This window comes from Xyrauchen texanus, chromosome 41, assembly GCF_025860055.1.
Source record: "Xyrauchen texanus isolate HMW12.3.18 chromosome 41, RBS_HiC_50CHRs, whole genome shotgun sequence".
NCBI lineage: Eukaryota > Metazoa > Chordata > Actinopteri > Cypriniformes > Catostomidae > Xyrauchen > Xyrauchen texanus.
This window is the reverse complement of record NC_068316.1, coordinates 24,210,382-24,231,899: the sequence shown is the minus strand read 5'-3', so window position 1 is coordinate 24,231,899 and position 21,518 is coordinate 24,210,382. Positions and strand designations below refer to the sequence as shown.

The 21,518-nt window shown below is 40.6% G+C and overlaps 1 protein-coding gene across 1 annotated transcript in view; it reads right to left on the bottom strand.

Moving 5' to 3' along the window:
- The window catches only part of LOC127634380 (E3 ubiquitin-protein ligase HECW1-like), a 130,327-nt gene that overhangs the window by 73,435 nt on the left and 35,374 nt on the right, over positions 1-21,518 (bottom strand). The window contains exon 4 of the mRNA XM_052113919.1: positions 18,782-18,876. Within this exon, the coding sequence (XP_051969879.1) occupies positions 18,782-18,876 (95 nt within the window). The remainder of the gene's footprint in view (positions 1-18,781; positions 18,877-21,518) is intronic.

Here is a 21,518-nt window from a genome sequence, read left to right as displayed (position 1 = left end):
TAAACCTATGAAACCTACACCTTTGTAACATAGCTTATTACAACACTGTACACACTATATTGACTGGATGTTTATTGTTTGTTTATTTTTTGCCAACAATGCTTTAAAAAAATTGGATAACTATCCAAAAAGGAATTAAATAAAAATAAATAAAAAATAAATAAGAATGAAAAGGACACTATAAAGCCACAGAGCATAACCATATAACTTAAATCACAATATAAAGCCTAACACAATATTGCACAACAAGCCAGGCTTTTCAAATAAATAAAAAAGAAATAATTTTAAAACACACTGTGGCTATATATTTAGGGCCTGCTTTAAGGCATGTTTGCATTCAAAAAACAAGCTCCCGGACCTTGGCTGGGCTGAGCCTGTTTCTTCTGTCTGAGATAATCTGCCCAGTCTTAGAAAATACTCTTTCAGATGGTACAGATGTGGCCACAATGCAAAGTCTAGCCTTCATGACCTCAGAAAGGCTTTTATAAACAGGTGAACATCTCCTCCACCATGCCAGAGGGTCTGATGTACGGGGTAAGAGTGGTTCCGCAAGGTAGGCCCGCATCTCAACCATAGCATCTGATGTAGTTGAAGAGGTAGCAGAAGGCCTCAAGCTTGCTACCCTCTCATCAAAGTCTTCCCAAAACATGGCCCCTGCACTGGAAGTCACACCAGAATCTGGAGGATTCTCCTCTTCACTCTGAGTTGGGTTAATAGCTGCTGCAGCTGTTGTAACCCTCTTCACAGTCTCTTCTGCTGCCTGGTGGTTGACAAAGGCTTGCTTTTTGAACCTTGGATCCAAGCAAGTTGCATCAGCAAGCTTCTCAATGAGCTCCACTCTGCCAAACCTTTTAGTCATTTCTGACATTAGGGTGTCCACTAGTTTTTTAACAGCTTCAAATCTGGATGGATTCCTTTGATTCCGGGCAACAATCCTCCGAAGACCTCTGGTCATCAAAATTATTTTGGAGGCAGTCACAAACCTACAAAAAAATTTACAATTGTTTACATACTGTACATATAACAAAGCCAAAATCAATATTACACATAGAAATACATGCATGATTAAGAAATATAGAGTTTAAAATGTGTTTTTTTATATGAATGATAATCAAAAAATTTAAATTTAAAAAATACTTACTTTTCTGCACTCACTTCTGTAGTGACCTCCTCAAATGGATGAATAATATCCACGATTTCTCTGCAGATTTCCCATTCATCAGGCTGACAAGGTTGGCAGAGATGCATTAGTGAGAGCCAGGGTGGAGATGATTGGCTCTTTGATTTCAATAAATCTTTTTAACATATAAAATGTTGAATTCCACCTTGTGGCCACATCCTGTTTTAAGCGCAGCTGCTCTTGACCCATCTGTTTTTGCGTGGCCTTCAGCTTATCTGAAGCAACTGTGCTTCTATGGAAGAACTCAACAGTTGTCTTGACCTTTTGCAATATTGCTTGGACCTCTTTCAGTGCAGCTCTCACAATGAGGTTCAATAAATGTGCAAAACAAGGTACGTGATCCCAGTGGAGGTGGTCTTTCAGGGCTGAAACAATGTTGCTGGCATTGTCTGTGACACAGGCTACAATTTTGTCAACCACACCCCATTCATTTGTAACCCTGGTCAACTCACTTGCCAGGTGAGCAGCAGTGTGTCTGTCTGTCAAGACAAAGCAGTCCAGGAGAAAAGAGGTCATCTGAAAGTCCTCTATGAAATGGCAAGTCACAGCCATGTAACTTGTGGTGGTCACAGAGGTCCAGCAGTCTGTTGTAAGACATACAGCAGATGCTCTCTTGATTGTGTCCATGATGTCAGCTCTTAACTTCTCAAACAGCCTAGGCATTACAGTTTTTGTTAGAGTTTTTCTGCTAGGTAGGCTGTATGATGGGTCCAGAAGATGTGAGTATTCCTTAAAGCCCTTATCCTCCACTATAGAAAAGGGCTGAAAGTCACAAGCAATCATTTTGACCAGAGCCTCATCTAGTTTGCTCTGTTTTAACGGATCCTCCATTGGACGCATTATGAAACTACTCATAGATGTTTGCTGCTGTGGCCTCCTTGACCTAACTGCTCCTTGGATGGTGGTAGGTGCTGCTGGTATACTGGATTCTGCAGATGAGGTGCCAGCCAAAGAAGTTGAATATCCAGCAGAAGAGGTGCTGGTGGTGGACACAGCTCCAGCTGCTGCAGGGCCACCATCTTCAATCTCTGTTCTAACTTGTGCTAACAGCACAGTTGGATGTGAGCTTTTCAAGTGTCTTCTCAAATTTGAAGTGCTTCCTCCTTTAGTAGAAACATTTTTCTTGCAGATGTTGCATTTTGCCTCAGTGGCCGAAGTTGCAACAAAATGAGTCCAAACATCACTCCTTTTTCTAGAGCTCAACATTGTCCTGATCTGTCTCTTCTCTGCTCCTCACCTTGCGCAAAACAATGGGGGATGGGTGTGAAAGGGTCACTATCCCTTGGTGACAGCCTTGAGTGACAGTTGCAATTCATCTCAACCATTGGCTAAACTCTTGTTTGAACCAAACACACATTGTGTATGTGTGTGTGTGTGTGTGTGTGTGTGTGTGTGTATATATATATACACACGTTTTATATATATATATATATATATATATATATATATATATATATATATATATATATATATATATATATAAACGTGTGTGTGTGTGTGTATGTATGTATATATATATATATATATATATATATATATATATATATATATATATATATCCTAATAACAATAATAATAATAAAAACTAAAAACATATTAACAATAAAAAAGAGATGGACAGGGACAATAATAAGATGGACCTTTTTTATTTTTCAGATGATGTTTATTGTACATATATTTTGATAATTGTATGTTAATTCCCAACATATAAAACAATGTACATTCAGACGCTAGTCAATAATACTGAATCTAATGTTTTATTTGATGCGAGATACCAGCTGTCACGTGACAAAAGAACGAAGGACTCAGACTCGAAAGATGAACTAATCATTTCTGTCTCTGCATAGTGCTATGGGTTTGTGAGTCTGACTTGAAGAACGAACGACTCGAAACCGAAGAGACGAACTAATCATTTCTCTTTCCGGTACTGACAGCATAGTCTCTATGGGACTGACAGGAAGAACGAAAGACTCGGACCCGGCCGAAACCGAACCAGACGAACTAATCATTTCTCTTTCCGGTACTGACAGCAGCATAGTCTCTATGGGACTGACAGGAAGAACGAAAGACTCGGACCCGGCCGAACCCGAAGACTCGCGAAAGATGAACTAATCATTTATGACTTCATGTACCTTATGCGATGTTGCGCGCATGCGCGGTCAACACAAAATGAACGAATCACTCTCTGAGACAACTCGGTAGTCCCGAGTCATATTAAAGATTCGTTCAAAATGAACGAATCATTCATGAACGACACATCACTAAAACCCACATCAGGGGTTCAAAATATAGTCTATTCAAAATATAAATTAAACCTGGAAATAAAGTTTTCGGATTCTGCAGATGTGATTAACCGAAAAGGGCTAAATATTTGATCGGCTTGCAATGTGCAAATGGCTTGCATGCACAGCATGAGTCTTGTCACAATTTAATAATATTTAGTCTATCATTCAACTGATGAAAACATGCTGCATGATCATGAGGAAGGATTACATCAAGATGTAGTTTGGAATGCAGGTGCGAAAAAAGTCATATAAATAAAATAGCCTGCTCCTCTCGCTGTTGCTTGTGATTGCACAATTGCATGATTACAATGACATAATATAAGAAATATTTAAGATTCCACACAATTTCATAATCAGTCATTACATAAGCAAATTTGTGACATTAACTGTGTAACCTTGATTCTTTCCAAACCCAGATGTTCCCCTTCTGTCACTCAATTTGGGTCACACCAATGGGAATTGGCAATTGGAATTTGCATGGAACTCCCCCGGAAATACGGGTATAAAAGGAGAAAGAATGCCCACTCTCATTCTGATTTTTTTCTTCAGAGCCAACGGTTGTGTATCAGCGAGCTGAATACTACTGCTGTTCCATTCACCTCTGAAAGAAGCGTATGCTGTTGGATATATGGCGCATTCCCCCTGGAGGCTTCGACAGCACTACTAAGAGAGTATATTTCCTCTTTAAGAGTAAACACATTGACGTGAACGCAGATACCCCCTGACTTATGGCCTGGCACGAGGACCCGCAAGGCTCCTAATCGTCCCTAAGATGGACGACCCAGGGAGAAAGATGTCCGCTACGGAGCTGGTACCCAGACCACTCTATCCTCCGGTGGAGGGCCGGAAGGTAAATCTTTTGTTGTCCTTTTGTGTGGTGTTCGCTGCACCCCAAACGGGCTGTGGTACCCACATTGTCAAAAAAAGAGCGGTTTCCTCACTCCTTGGGTCACATAATTGGTGGTCACACTCTGTGACAGCCAGACACAGAGCACTCGCAGCCAGGGCCCCACGAACGCCCAACCTATGGCCAGGCGGTTGTGACGAGTCTCGAGGACGGCCCAAGAGGCCCTCCTCCTCAGTAGCTAATCCACCCTATGCCGGGTACACAGAGAAGGTAAGTGCTTTGAGGTCCACCTCAGCGCAGCCGTCTCGTGCCGAAGCAACGCTCCTCGATGTGGCGTTGCCTGCTCCTCCCTGCACGAGGCCCCGCCCCCAGGTACATCAGATACGATCGTCCCCTTAGTGCCCCTCGCCCGGAGCTCGGATGCTTGGCTAACACTTTCCAACCCGTTGCGGTGGATGGCCACGACCATCCGACTCGGCTATGCGATTCAGTTCGCCAGGCACCCGCCCCGGCCACAACCCTGCATGCGGAGATAGAGCCTGTCCCTCCAATCGACATGAGGAAAGGGTTCTACAACCATTAATTAATTGTGCCAAAGAAAGGTGGGTCACAGCCAATCTTGGACCTGCTTGTTCTGAACCGGGCCTTAAACAAACTCCCATTCAAGATGCTGACGCAGAAACACATTTTGACGTGCGTCCGGCATCAAGATTGGTTCGCGGCAGTAGACCTAAAAGACCTAAAGGACGTGTACTTTCACGTCTCGGTTTTACCTCGACACAGACCCTTCCAACGGTTTGCTTTCGAAGGCTGGGCATATCAGTAAAAGGTCTTCACCTTTGGCCTGTCCCTGTCCCTTCGCATCTTCACGAAGCTGCTGGTGGCTGGACAGGACCACGGCTGTGTTGTCACATCAACTGCCTAAATTTTCTGGCTGTACTGCTCGCCCTGCGAAGGCTATTGTCATTGATCCGTGCAAGCATGTGTTGGTCCGGTCTGACAACACAGAGACAGTAGCGTTTATAAATCGCCTAGGCAGCATACATTCTCCTCGCATGTCGCAATTGCACCTCCCTGGCAAATTCACCTGAGGAAGGACCTTCTTTCTCAGGGATGGAACACCATTTGTTACACACGCCCAGACCTCTGGAACCTCCACGTCTGGTCCCTGGATGGGACACGGAAGACTTAAGTGGTCCTTCACCATCTTGTACTATTAGGACATTTCAAGAGACCAGGTTGGAAATCTAACTGAAATTTAGTGAAATGAATTTCATGTTTGTTGTTGTGTGTGCGGTCAAAATTGTTTCAGATAGTTTTTTGAAATCATACAGAATAGATTAAACCATTATAATGTAAATTAGGCAAATGTGTTAAATGTATTAAATATGATGTCATTAAACATTAAATATCACTTATTATAAATAAAATCAAGCAACAAATTCATTAAATTCAATATTATATGAACAGTAAAGGATATGTTAACATTTGTTCATCTCTAAACTTGTACGTATGAAAAAGTTGCCATCAATATGTTTATACTGTACATTTTTGTGTCTATTTAAACATACAAAAATATAAGTGTGCTTGCACTTTATGTACAAATGTCTCTGAATACTAATAAGATCATGTTGTTCCTCCAGTCTGGCCTGTCAATAATCTCAATAGAGATTCAACAGTGCAAGTCCATTCATTAATGACACTAATTGCGACTATCCTTTCAGCCCATTTTGTACATTGTACGTAACAGATGCACCCAAAATGCTAAGTAAACCCATTTAATGCAGAAGCACCTCTCAACATTTTATTTTTGTCAATCAGCTTTAGTTCTGGAAGCATGGAAGATTGGTACAAACTCATTTCAATCCTTTTGAGCAGTGTTACTTGAAATATACATTAACTCTTTTAGAAAACGATATGTATACGACTCAAAACATCCTTCAGAATTTGAAAAGAAATAGACAGCAGGTGGCCACAAAAGGAGAGCAGATGTTTGGACCACTTTACACCCAAATGAGATGCAAATCCAGTCCTCTTGACTGTCAAATAGAAAAGCTGTCTCCTAAACATGGCTGTTGGTTTCATCAGAGCAGCCGCATAGCTTTTCACTGATTAATCACAAACACAGACAGATTAAAAGGATCTGTGGGAGGCCTCTTAATTCCAAACCTCCAAATCAATTAAATGAGTGATGAACTGTGTTTCCACAGACAGGGTCCCTTGTACCACCAATATATTATCATCCCATGGAGGGGGGCAGAGAGACATGGGGTCATTACTGTGGTGGATCTAGGCTGTGTTATTACACAAAAGGTGATGAGGCAGTTTATACCACAAATATGGCTTGATTCTGTCTTATAGATCTGTTTTTATTTGTGGTTCTGTGGTGATGTTACTTGCTTTCAATAATAAAAGATTTTTTGTGTATTGTGCTTCCTAGTGCAAAACTCACCACCACAATACTATGAAGATTGCCATTGCAGTTCTAGGTGGTTGCTTACTTATTTAAATTAAAAGAGCCCACTTCCAATTGATGAATTGCATTCTGGCCCATTAATATGGTTCAAATCTCTCCTCAAACATAAGTCTAAGAGATTTTTTCACAAAGTTTACCTTCTTTTTTCCACCTTTATTTTCATTTTTTACTTTATCGTAATATATATTTAATATATGTCCCCACAAGTATCTGTTATGTACAGAATGACTCTAATAAACTAACTTGTTTTATTGTGTTGACTTATTCGTGTCACTATCAAAGATTTACAAAAAAGTAGCTTGAGCGTAAGCATGTGCACCATATTTTTTGGTTAAGGTATCATGGTAGTATTATGGTTTTAATAGGTGTGGGTGAGAAAACGATCAACATTTAAGTCCTTTTTAACCATAAATCTCAACTTTCACTTTCACTTCCACATTCTTCTTTTGCTTTTTGTTTTGCGATTTGCATTCTAAAAAAGGACTTTTAAATTTTAAACTGTTTCTCACCCACACCTTATATCATATCACTTCTGAAGTCATGGCTTTAACCACTGCAGTCTTAAGGATTACTTTTATGCTGCATTTATGTACTTTTTGGAGTTTCATAGTTCTGGCCACCATTCACATGCATTGTAATTAGTTGAGATAATTTTATAAAAATCTTTGTTTGTGTTCTGGTGAAGAAAGTAAGTCATCCACATCTGGGATGGAATGAGGGTGAGTGTGGCAGCGGGGGCGTGGTCAAGCGCCCGTCTGGGAGAGAAAAAGCGGCATAAAAAGCAGCAAACGGAGAGCATCAAGAGAGAGAGAGCCCGACACCAAGCCCAGAGAAACGAACTGTGTGATATTATTGTGTGAAAGTGGAAAAAAGATTAAAGAAGCCTTACTTTTGATGCTGTTTCCTGTCCCTTCCTTAGTGGAAAGTTTTACAGTGAGTAAATTTAGAATTTAGAGAATTTAAATTGTTTGGGTCAACTATCCCTTTAAATAGTATCTTGGATGACCATGTAAATACTTTGATACATGTTAATCATTCAATACCATGGCATATATCAAAGTACCATGGTATTACCATCTACCTGGTCACCATCACTGAACCACTGTACCACCATAGTACTTTTTGTAAAGGGTTTATATAATGCATACTTTAATTTAAAAATATGATAATCAGAGTAACATTTTTTAATGGATCCAAGGTTTTATATGGTATATAAGAGTGTTGTCAGATCTAACAAAGTGACACAGAGCTCATCAGAAGAGAGCTATGGTGCATCGCTCCCCTTGTACCAGTGTAAGAAGAGCAAACCGCATCTGAAGGCAGAGATGCTGCACACATCAACACACATGCAATGTTCTGCTGACAGAAGAGAGTAATTACTTTCAAGACATGTTGCATTAGTGAGGGAGGACACTGTGGATGTGTGTGTGTTCCATGCAAATGTGAAGTTAAAGCTTAAAGCCGCCAATAGACAGAAAAAGAGACAGAATGAGAGAGATGCAGAAGAGGGTGCAGAATGCTTACGGAATACTAATGTTCATGTGGTATGCCACGTGAGAGGACAGTGCAGTGGGACATTGAGTCAGCGCAGACCCCAGACAGAGAGGACTGCACATACATCTATCAGCCACATCTCAGAATATTCTGAGATGCGGGTTGGTGCTGTTTTGGTGGCACGAGAGGGACCTACACAATATTATTTATTTTTATCTGACTGATTTCAACTTTTTTTCTATTGTGATGTAAAAGAAAACGGGACTCATCGGACTAGGCAACCTTCTTTCACTGCTCCAAGGTCCAGTTCCGACACTCGTGTGCCATTTGTAGGCGCTTCCAATGATGGACAGGAGTCCTCATGGACACTCTGACCGATGCACTGTGTGTTGTGACACATTCCTCCCATAACCATCATTCAAATTTTCTATGACTTGTGCCACAGTACACCTTCTGTCGGTTCGGACCAGACAGGATAGCCTTCGTTGCTCTCACGTATCATTGAGCCCTGTGCGCCCCAACATCCTGTCGCCGGTTTGCGGTTTGTCCCTCCTTGGAACACTGCTGACCGGAAGCACCCCACAAGCCTTGCCGTTTCAGAGATGCTCTGACCCAGTCCTCTTGCCATAACAATCAGGCCCTTGTCAAAGTTGCTCAGGTCTTTACACCCGCCCATTTCTCCTGCGTTCAACACATTGACTATGAGAACTGATATTTCGCTTTCCATCTAATCTACTCAGACTTTGAAATGTGGCCTTGTTAGGAGATGATCAATGTTATTCTCTTCACCTGTGGTTGGTCATAATGTTTTGGCTCATTTGTGTATTTTTGCAAGCATATGGGAGACCAAGCTAGTTGCCACACATGAAAGTTGTCACAATGGCTATATCTCAGTAAAAATTTAATTTTTATTTTGTTTTGAATTTTGATAAAATCAATTTTCACTGTTATATTTTTGTTGTAGCTCTCGGGTAAACAAGTGAACATAATCAAGGCATCAAATCAAGGGTCAACTGTACTATGCAGGCAAACTGTATTCGCAGGTCTTAGGACAAAGTTATTTTTCATGAAATTAAGGTTGGGGCATGTTGTCACATTTAAATGGGGGTAGAAAAATCTAAAGCTTTTTTGCAACCAAGACTTCAATGTATGTGGCTATAGAGAAAATGACTTTCAGATATGTGCAAATATTACTAAAACAAATGTGTCAAATGTCACTGCCACCAAAGAATGTTATTAAACACAATCCATGGTGGAAATGTTCATGATGTTATAGAACAGTGACAAAAATTGCAGAATTCACATACAATACATGCTTTTGGACATTGCTAGGTGACACATTAAATTAAAGTAATATTCCAGGTTCAATACAAGTTCAATTGACAGCATTTGTGGCACAATTTTGATTACCACAAAAATTTCAAACATCTGGGTTACAGTGAGGAAGTAAATGGGGACAATCATAAACATTAGAATACTTTATTTCAAAAGTACTGCCACAAAAGGTAAACATGTTTTAAAATGATTTTATTGTTTAGTGATTTTAATGCCATAAACACTAAAACCCTTAAAAGACAGTAAAAATGATGATTTAAACAACTTCACAATAATACACGTTTTGTAAAGTGTTTTGCATTTTAAGTGCTTTTATAAAATGATAAGCTACACATTTTTGCCTTTAAACCCTCCAAAAATTGGCACCATTTAGCATAAGTGCTCACTGTAATCTTGATTTTTTGCTAAAAATAAAATTAAGAAAATGAGAAATGAGTTGAAATACATTTTTATGGTGATCAACATTATGGGCCAAATGCCGTCGATTCAGCTTAACTTGTATTGAACCCGGAATATTTCTTTAATCAGTGAGAGTGTGAAAAGTGTGCTGTGAGAGTTTCTTGTTCATTCTTGCTTTCTTTCGAACTCATGTATCTACTTGCATACAAACTCCCAAAACACAAAAGAAAAACACTACCAAAGAATTTATAGAAAATAAGCATGCCTGCGGAAATCATTTTTATGCAGATTCCCAAATGACTTGCCCCAGACATGCTGTATTGCATTACTCTAAAATTACACTCCATGCACAAAACTTACTAGCTCACATTTAGAAAGCGGCTGGCCATCCATCATGTCTCACTAAACTATGCTGTGCTCTCTCTGCGATGAACACACATATATGCGTTAAAATCATAAATCACAAACGAGATCTCTTAAATATCCAATTAATTCATCTCAATTCATTTTGTCATTAGGAACTGTAGGAGAAACATCAAAGACAAAGTTGATGTTTAAAGATGAAGTGCATTGTAACGTCTAATTAGTTAACCTTACTTAAAAAAGCATGTCAATTGATTACCTTAAAATAATCTAAGTAAAAGTACTTACTTGGCAGTAAATATACTTACTTGACTCAAGTAAAGTGAACTAGGAATAGTCCATGTTACTTGAGCCAAATAAGTATATTTACTTGATTTTTTTTAAGGCAAAAGGTTTCCTCACTTTTAAAGTAAAGTCAACTTATTACATTTAACAGTGCAGTTTTTTGCAGAATTTGTTTGAGCAGCCTGACATAACAATATTGGCTCAACCAATGGAATAAGTTTGGAATGGACAGTCTTTTTGTCCAACCAATGGAAGAGGAGGGGAATGTTTGGAAAACCTCTTTTGCAACAGTAATTATTATTGCAATTCCATTTGGTAAAACTAGTAACACAGAAATCCCACATTCTGTCTTTAAATGAAACACAACTGAGAATTCTGAGCTATGAAAGAGCAACATCTAATTAACACAAGTTTCCTCTAGATATCTGCATTCATTTCTCTTGGCAAGTTCCGCCAAAGCTGCTTCCCCTCGCCAACATAGAAACAGCCTCCAAAGTCTCTTTCTGCTGACTACATCAACAATGTAATTTGATACTAAAGGATGAACTGAACAATACTGCATAAATCTGCTACACCAATCTATCCTGTTCCCAGTTCTGGAGGCTTGGTGATGAGGGACAAATCTCCTTTCCTGAAAAGGTCTCTTTCCAACCGGTCAAAGGGCAACAGGCAGATTACATTTAGAAAATAGCAAATACCAATGGGGGTGTTTGAATCCTTGGATAAATAAATTTTGAAAAGTACATTTGAAGATTTTTTACATTCTGAAGTGGTGCTTGCCCAAAACATTAAGCATAGAGCTGACAATTGAAATTCATGACAAGTGAAATATCTTATGGTTAGATATTTTTGAGGTGCTGACCAATTAAAACCATTCATGAAAAATGCTTCTGAATAGATTCCTAATATGCAGAAAAAAAAGGCCAAGTAAACAGACTCCAACGAATCTTTAGCAATAAATCTCCAACCTAAGTGCAACAAGAGTCAGAAATTAAGTTGGGATTGGGGCAATATAGTTTGATATAGTTTAATAATAATTATATAATTATATTTAAGTAGGGCTGTAAATTAATAAATGTTTTCAATAGAATTGCTCAAATTAATCATAATGAATTGCATATAAATAAATAGCCAGTACATGACACCAAATAACAATAATTCAATATCTAATGATACATTTTAATATTTAAATACTTAATTAAATAATTAAATGCTTTAATAAAATAAAATGACTGCTCTAATTTCTAAATCTTCTTTTGTAGGCCTAGTTATACATATCACATTAAATATGAGTTCATGTTTTAATTTTAAACCCATTTAATTCAGATGGAGAATTAAATAAATGTATGTTTTCTTTTATAAAAATATGATCTATAAGCAGTTGTACGTCCTTTTAAATAAAATAAAAAGCCCCCAAAATCCAAATCCAAGAGGCAAATATTGTCCCTAACGGACAAACGTTAATGTCTGAAACTATTTTGTAATTGTCTGATATGCAGCAAAATGTTGTCTGCAATGCCAGTGCTTACAATGTTAAAAAGAACGTTCATAAAATACAAAATTACAGCAAAATAACTATGAGCATTTGGCCCAAAAATGGCTTGTCATTTCCTCCTCTTTCATCAATTATGTTGTAACTATTTCAAACATATAATGGCGTCTACCTTTACCCAGCCAGGTATCCAGGTGATAGCATCGTCCCTCTTCCTTCTCGCGGTCCAACCAGGCGACATCAGTACAAACTCATTATGTTTTAACTACATTAAAATCAGAGCCCATGCTATTGGAGCACGCCCACAAAGACGAGTCACTCTCGCTTTGCTATCCATCAATGTGTTTGCAAGTCTCTTTCACTATCCAGGAAAACCCATCCGCTTTACATGACCCAAGGCTTTTCCGCCCCTGCTTCTGCCAAGGTTATTTTTACACTGTATACCCTGAGAGAGGGCATTGCTGTTCAGATCAAGTTTTCTGGCCCTCAGCATTTCCAGAGACCATGCCAGCACAAAGGCAGCAGGACTGCGGAAACTCAATCTCTCACTTTGGCTTAGTGCTAACAAAGGGTTATTTTGGGTGCTCATGCTGAAAGTAGTGATTACTAACAGTCTGGAGGGGAAATACAGGGTTTCAGTGATCTTGAGATCTCAAAGACATGCACATTCTGTCTCATTGATAAGGAAGGAAGGTCATGGAGGTATTTCAGCAAATAAAAATAGATTAATGCTTTATGATTGTCTTTTGTACTGGGGTGGAATTACCTTTAAATTAATTCAACATCTTAATCTAATTTAAGAATGCAAAGTGATGGACACTCCTAATTTTAATCCATTTCTTGAGATTTTATTTCAATAATTATGTGGCCAGAGTGTGCAATTACATTTATAAATCTTTGATTTCATGTGCATGGGAATCATATGAAGTCTTTGCGAACATAAAGCAAAGATGCAAAAGTTTTGTAACTTCTATAAAAGTACTTTGGATATGTGTGATGTATCAGATGGTTAAACCAGGCTACTGAACAACAAGCATTTATATGGTACTCTAAGGTACTTCAAAGACAACCTAGGTACTACCTTGTTACATATAGAAAACTATGGTATTACTATGGTACTTTGGTACATACTATACTGAATGATTACAATATTCTAGCATACTGTATGTACATAGTACTCCAAGGCACTTCAAAGACAAAATTATGGTATTACCATGGCACTTTTAAAGGTGCATTCAGTATTTTCTACACTTCTTAAAAACGTTTTACCACTAAAGAAATGAATAGTATTTAAAATCATGTACACTCACTAACATGAGATGAAGAATCCAGTCCAACATTATCACACCAAAAATCAACATGTTGCTTCAGAATGTATACATTACCCTGAAATGAACCCAAGAACCATCCCCATCAGACATTTTTGCATCAATTCAAATGTTTCTTTTCCTGTGGTGCAAACTACGAAACATGGGTTCTGGTCCCATGGAAACCAGGAAGTAATTGTAAACAATGGTGAGTGTGATTTGAAGGGTTGAATTTTTGCTCTGAAATAAAAATGTTACTCCACTGATGGCTAAGATTAGGGTTGGGGTTTAGGCTAAGGGTTATGGTTATGGTTAATAAAATATACTTAGGGTTAGGGCTATTCCTAAATTCCTTTAGACTTTATTACATCATTTAAAGCAAAAAATACAACTCTCTTTTGGCGCCACTCTGTGGACATTTCTTCTCAACAACATTTCCAGCTTCGGCCACTGGGGTCAGTGATTCGAATTTTGGTAAGCACAGACCAATTTCAGCACCAGAACTTGCAACCCCCTGTTGCCGAATTCACAGTTTAAAAAGTTTGTCTAGTCATATCAGTAGTATATGTGTTTTATTCTACATGGAGCTGAGCTGTGACATGCTGAGATTAAAGGTAGATCATTTTGTTCTGATGAATCGTGGCTGTAGTTGCATTTTGGAACTATCGGTAATCTGCAAAAATCTATGCCCATAGTTGCAGATATTTATTTTATTTTTTTTTGTATTCCTCTGTGTTCAGCATGGATATCCAGCTAGGTAGACTGATATATCGGTTTTACCGATTAATCATGCCGATATTTGCATTTCGGAACTATCAGTTATCAGCAAAAATCTATGCCAATAGTTGCCGTGTTTTTTTTCTTTCTTCCATGTGCCCATGCTGTGGCCGGCACTGGATGATTTTACAGTTAGAACAACTTGCTTCTGTAGTATAACAGCGGCCTCTAGAGGTGAAATAAAAACAATGTTGTTATTTTTATTAAATAAATTAAGTGTTCTAAATTGAAGCAAGAGCATGAAAAGAAACATGTGATGGGAACGTGGCCTGTCAGGACATACATTGTGTCTTCTTTGTAAATAGTAATAAACATTATTACTTATTGAACCATCTTTCAGTGAAATATATATATGTATACAACACCCTTCATCTGGTGAATATATAGGCTATAAAAAGCTTAATTTTGTAAATATTTAAATATAGAGCATTGTAACTGAGCCAAGTCTCCATCATTTCAAAGTAATAGTTCCTCTGAATTTCGAGCTTGTTTTTATTTCCAGAGTTATGCACCAAATCTGTTAATTTTGGGATTTTAGTTGAACAATAATTTGCATCTGTGATTTTGTTTTTATTACATGACTCTGTAACGATCCCCGTGGTCTCTGTTTCCGCTTCTGTCACTTTCTGCACTCCATAGGTTCACTTCTGTCACTTGTTTAGCTCCACTGTCTCTCTGTCGGCTTTCCCGCTCACTGTTCATTATTATCACCTGTCTTCGTTAATCTGTCATTGGTTTTGTTTGCTCATTGGTTCCTTTGCTCTCTGTCTGTGTATTTAAGCCCTGTCTGTTGGTTCTGTGGTTGTCGTTCGTTAATGTTGGTAATACCGCGTTTCCGTGTTCCAGTCAGTTGTCCGTTTAACGCTCTCTGTCCGTGTTTCCCTTCCAGTCTGTCTCCTCGTTCGTGGTTACCCTGTTGCCGTCAGCCAACGCCTGTAGCCTCAGACGTCTTTGAGCCAGCGCCTGTAGCCATGACCGTCCAAGAGCCAGTGCCAGTAGCCATGACCGTCCAAGAGCCAGTGCCAGTAGCCATAACCGTCCAAGGGCCAGCGCCTTCCGAGCTTTCCAGAGCTCCGCCTTCCGAGCTTTCCAGAGCTCCGCCTCCCGAGCTTTCCAGAGCTCCGCCTCCCGAGCTTTCCAGAGCTCCGCCTACAGAGTCTTCCAGGGCTCCTCTCGAGCTTCCCAGAGCTCCGCCTTCCGAGCTTTCCAGAGCTTCGCCTACCGAGTCTTCCAGGGCTCCCCTCGAGCCTCCCAGAGCTCCGCCTCCTGAGTCTTCCAGGACTCTGCCTCTCAAGTCTCTCGAGCCTCCCAGGGCTCCGCCTCTCGAGCTTCCCAGAGCTCCGCCTCTCGAGCTTCCCAGAGCTCTGCCTCTCGAGCCTCTCAAGCCTCCCAGGGCTCCGCCTCTCAAGCCTCTCGAGCCTCTCGAGCCTTCCAGGGCTCTGCCTCTCAAGCTTCTCGAGCCTTCCAGGGCTCCGTCTCTCGAGCCTTCCAGGGCTCTGCCTCTCAAGCCTCTCGAGCCTTCCAGGGCTCCGCCTCTCGAGCCTCTCGAGCCTTCCAGGACTCCGCCTCTCGAGCCTTCCAGGGCTCCGCCTCTCAAGCCTCCCGAGCTTTCCAGAGCTCCGCCTCTCAAGCCTCTCGAGCCTTCCAGGGCTCCGCCTCCAGAGCCTCTCGAGTCTTCCACGGCCCTTCTCCCCGAGCCTCCTATGGCTCCACCCCCAGAGCCTCCTACGACTCCGCCTCCCGAGCCTCCTACGGCTCTGCTCCCAGTGACTCCAGAGCTTTCTAGGGCTCCGCCTCTCGAGCAACCTACGGCTCCACCTCCAGAGCCTCCTACGGCTCCGCCTCCCGAGCCTCTTACGGCTCTGCACCCAGAGACACCAGAGCTTTTTAGGGCTCCTCCTCTCGAGCAATCTGCGGCTCCACCTCTCGAGCCTCCCACAGCTCTGCTCCCAGAGACTCCTGAGCCTCCTACGGCTCCACCCCCTGAGCCTCCTATGGCTCCGCCCCTAAAGGCCCCTACGGCGCCACCTTCCTCGGCTCCACCTCCTGAGCCCTCCTCGGCTCCACCTCTTGAGCCTCCCTTGGCTCCACCTCCAGAGCCTTCCAGGCCTCCGCCTCTAGAGCCTCCTACGGTGCCACCTCCATCGGCTTCGCCTCTAGAGCCTTCCAGAGCTTCGCCTCTAGAGCCTCCTACGGCGCCACCTTCCTCGGCTCTGCCTCCTGAGCCTCCCACGGCTCTGCCTCCTGAGCCTCCCACGGCTCCGCCTCCTGAGCCCCTCGAACCTTCCTCGGCTCTGCCTTCCTCGGCTCTGCCTCTTGAGCCTCCCACGGCTCCGCCCCCTGATCCTCCAGAGGTGTCCATGGTTCCGCCTCCCTCGGCTCCGCCTCCTGAGCCTCAAGAGCCTCCCTTAGCTCCGCCTCCTGAGCCTTCAGAGCCTCCCTCAGCTCCGCCTCCTGAGCCGTCAGAGCCTCCCTCAGCTTCGTCTCCAGAGCCCCTCGCAGCTTCGCCCCCGGGAACTGTCCCTGTCCTGAGGCCGCCTCCCAGGCCCCCTGGACCTGTCCCTGTCCGATGGCCACCTCCCAGGCCCCCTGAACAGGCCCCTGCTCTATGGCCACCTCCCAGACCTCCTAAACCTGTCCCTACCCGGTGGACGTCCCCCAGGCCACCTGACCCGGTTCCCTGCACACACCCCCAGGGACTGCCTAGTTGCCCCAGTGAACTGTCTCATTTCCCTTTTCTCCTCCCTGGTCTGCCTGTCTGGCCCCTTTGCCTCCATGGACTTCCTAGTTGCCCCAGTGTTCAGTCCCATCTCCCTTTTTTTCCCCGTGGTCTGCCTAATTGCCCCTTGTGCTTCCTGAATCCGTCTCTGTGTCTCTTGTACCTCCTTGATCTGTCCTTGTGTTCCTTGTGTCCCGTTCTGTCTGTTTTTTCTTCCCCTCTTCTAGCTCCCCTCGCCTGGATTATTTTTGTCTTTTTGTATGTCAGTTTGTTGAGACCGTCTGGAATCCGGTCCCTTTGAGGGGGGGCTATGTAACGATCCCCGTGGTCTCTGTTTTCCGCTTCTGTCACTTTCTGCACTCCATAGGTTCACTTCTGTCACTTGTTTAGCTCCACTGTCTCTCTGTCGGCTTTCCCGCTCACTGTTCATTATTATCACCTGTCTTCGTTAATCTGTCATTGGTTTTGTTTGCTCATTGGTTCCTTTGCTCTCTGTCTGTGTATTTAAGCCCTGTCTGTTGGTTCTGTGGTTGTTGTTCGTTAATGTTGGTAATACCGCGTTTCCGTGTTCCAGTCAGTTGTCCGTTTAACGCTCTCTGTCCGTGTTTCCCTTCCAGTCTGTCTCCTTGTTCGTGGTTACCCTGTTGTCCGTCAGCCCGTCAAAGGTTCCCCTGCTGTTCCCGTGTTCCTGCCGGTTTTCCCATTGTGGACTTTTGCTTTGTTCTTATGTTTGTTTATTTGGTCCTTAACCTTAATAAAGCCCGCTTTTGGATCCTACCTTCTGTCTGCCTTCTCCTCCTTCCACACAATAGTGACAGACTCTTTTAGTCTCTATGTCTGTGACAGTTACTGTGAAGAATGTATAAGAAAACATTACTGAGTGCAACTTTAACTACCTTTTTTTGAAAGTGAGAACATATCAAATGCAATACAAACACTACACAACAAATCCAACATCTCTTCTCGAAGAATGACTTTTGACCACACGATAGAATCCTCAGAGAATCAAAGAATAACATAGTTGTACATTAATTCAATAGCACAACAAAGCCTCTAAATGTGCACAGTGTGACAGCTTCAGTGACATTGTTAGTTTCTCTTCTTCAGACAGAAAAATCAGAGAATCAGAAACTTTGGAACAATCATAAACTGTGAAAAGCGACAACCTGTAGTTGGAGCTACAGTATATCTAATTGATCTAACCCTTACATTTAGTTTTGCTGGTGTAACCAAATGTATTCAGATTGACTCAGTGGTATTAAATAATATTTTTTACTTGATTCCAAACATTTAATTTAGTAGTGGAAAGTGTAATAGCAGAAAGTCAGATGTTGGCATTGTTTTTTTTTTTGTGTGTTTTTCTTTTGTTAATCCTGAAAAATTAATGCTCAGTGACAAGTATATTTGACAACTGGCGTAAGGTTAAATACTCTGAACCATGACCTGTGTTAAAGCAGATAACCTAATTTATTCACTTCCTCTGGTGAAAAAATGAACTAAATGCACCATCATCACAACATCTTAAGCCAACCATGTTAAACAAATGGTTACACAACTAAAACAATAATTACGGACCTTTTTCGTGACCTTTGACCTGTGCAGTTGTGTGTCGCATCACAACAAGCCTTCTGGAGCCAGTTTTTTGTGATTATGACATAGGTGCAATGGAGAGGTTGTTTAATGCTAACTTTACATGGAATTCTTACCAGCTGTTATAAGGTCAGCCTCTTCCCTCACCCCATCTGACCTGTATGACATTATCTATTAAGCAACAAACACCAGTGCGAAGAGTGTATCTGTGCATTAGAGTGTATTTACTCACAGAGGCAGAGGGGTTCTGCACCATCACGCTGGGTGTAGTGGCTCTAAGCGCTCCACTCTGTCCATGGTAATATTTAAAACAAACTTTTGTCTCAGCTGTGTATGAGAGAGAAATAGAGAGAGAGAGAGAGAGACAACAAAATGAGATGAAGATGTCCTCACCCTCTCAAACTCAACTCCTAGAAAAACCTGATAACAAAACATTCCTGAGTCTTAATACCAACTCAACTTAACTCAAGGAATAGTTCACCCAAAAATGAAAATCATCTCATCATTTACTCGCCTTCATGTCATTCCAGATGTGTATGACTTTCTTTCTTCTGCAGAACACAAATTAAGATTTTTAGAAAAATATCTTAGCTCTGTAGGTCCATACAATGAAGTGAATGGTGGCCAGAAATTTGAAGCTCAAAAAATCACATAAAGACAGCATAAAAGTAATCTATAAGACTCCAGTGGTTAAATCTATGTATTCAAAAGCAATATGATAGAAGTGAATGAGAAACAGAGCAATATTTAAGTATTTTTTGACTATCAATCTCCACTTTCACTTTCACATTCTTCTTCTTTTATTTTTTGGCGATTTGCATTCTTCATGCATATCTCCAGCTACTGGGCAGGGAAGAGAATGTATAGTAAAAAAATAACTTAAATATTGATCTATTTCTCACCCACACATATCATATTGCTCCTGAACATATATATTTAAACCCTGGATTACTTTTATGCTAAATGTATGTGCTTTTTAAAGCTTCAAAGTTTTCTTCACCATTCACTTGCATTGTGAAGACCTATAGGGCTGAGATATTCTTCTAAAAATATTTGTTTGTGTTCAGCAGAAGAACAAGTCATACACATCTGGGATGGCATGAGGGTAAACGAAGAAAAGAATGTTATTTTTGAGTGAACTATCCCTTTAATGATAATAATTGTTTTGCTTGTTTTACTATGGTATTACCATGATACTCCCATATGCTATACTATCCCTATGGTATAACCATACAAACTGCAGTATTTTGTTTAGTTAGTCAGAAAAATAAGCAGAGTTTTAGATGAATATCACACCCAGACTTGCAATGAAAGCTGGCAGCTTGCTAAAGTGTATGTGATGGAGCTTAACAAAAAGTACATGGCATGTCTCCCAGAGTGCATGTTTCATATTTAGATTTCATATTTCAAGGCAGCCTGCTTGTGTGTGTGTGTGGCATATGGTAGCAAAAGATAATGCATAAGATATGTTACATCTGCTGTTGTCATGTACAGTATAATGACTCCATAGGAGTGATGTGCTGTCACAGTGGCATCCGCAACACTTATGAAGTATTGACCTGGACTTGTATGCACATGTGCAAATAACAAAAACTTTAAGCAGATGGACTGTGCTCCTACAGGTACTTGCTGAGCTAAATATGTTAGTTACTACGACTTATAAAAATAGAGGAACCATGACTGGCCTACTTCCCCGAACTGCCCACACCTGGCTTGATGTTTGGCTTTTTGGCTATTTGCACAGCCACTAAAAATAATGCACCTCAACATAAAGTGGCTTTGGTCTTTGGACACTTAATCTACACTTATAAAAGTATAAATGTCATTGCATTTGATGATAAAATATCAAACTAAGTGCCATTTATTTGAAAGAAAGATAGCACATTCACACACATTTCACAAAAATGATTTACTCATGCTCACCAAAAAGACCCTTTGTACAATACATACATAAATATAGGTTTTCAAAAGTAAAATTAAACTCATCATCAAAGATGGAGCAGGTACAGTTGTGCCATGTTCAGTGTTAGGTGTAATCTAATTAAAAAGTAATTAATTACAGTAAACTAATTACTTTTTTAGTACAAAAAGTAGTGCAATGCATTGTATTTTAAATTCTTGTAATCAGATTTCAGTCACTGACTTTCAATTAATTTAATTACTTTTAAGTATATTACATGGGTTACACATAATTCTAAAATAATATTATTTATCTAGGATACATAACATGAATTATATCCATATGTACATATGGTATTGTGTATGACTTGCGTGTGACAAGGAACAAGGAGGAAATATAGACATTATTTTGAAGCAACCTAAAGTAATTAGTAATGAGTTATATACATATTAATGATTTATATGTTAATTTCTAACATTCAAACTTCAAATAAATAACAACCCAGCCCCATCACATTTTACATTTTCAAAATACAATTCTGAAGCTCTACGTGAACATTAGGCCTAAATCACCATCTCAGCTCAGATATACCACAGCTGCACACAGAAGACATAATACAACTCAGGAGGTGAGAAACATATGTTGAGACAGAGGGGGCTGTCGTGAAGGTAGCCACACTGCTCCGAAATAAATTGGAGACAGCGAGGAACTTCTAAAGCTTCATATCTCAATCTGGTTGGTGTGAGATATGGCAAGAGATGCATGAAACGAGAAAACACATTTATATAATCATGCTGTTAGATGTGACATTCCACCAGCATGGCTGTGACTCATGGAAGACACATTCTCAGATGAAAGAAAAAGACAAAAATCTAGTTTTAAAAAGTGCAGATGATGAAAAATATTCTAATGCAGGAAATTCACATGACTCAATGATAAGCTAGTAGAAATACAGAACTGTCGAAATGTACTGTACGACATCTGAAAATGTAATTCTAAGATAAAGTCCATCTGATTTCTTAGCTGCGTTTGAAATATGTGACTGGTCTGAAATGGAACTTTCTGTAGA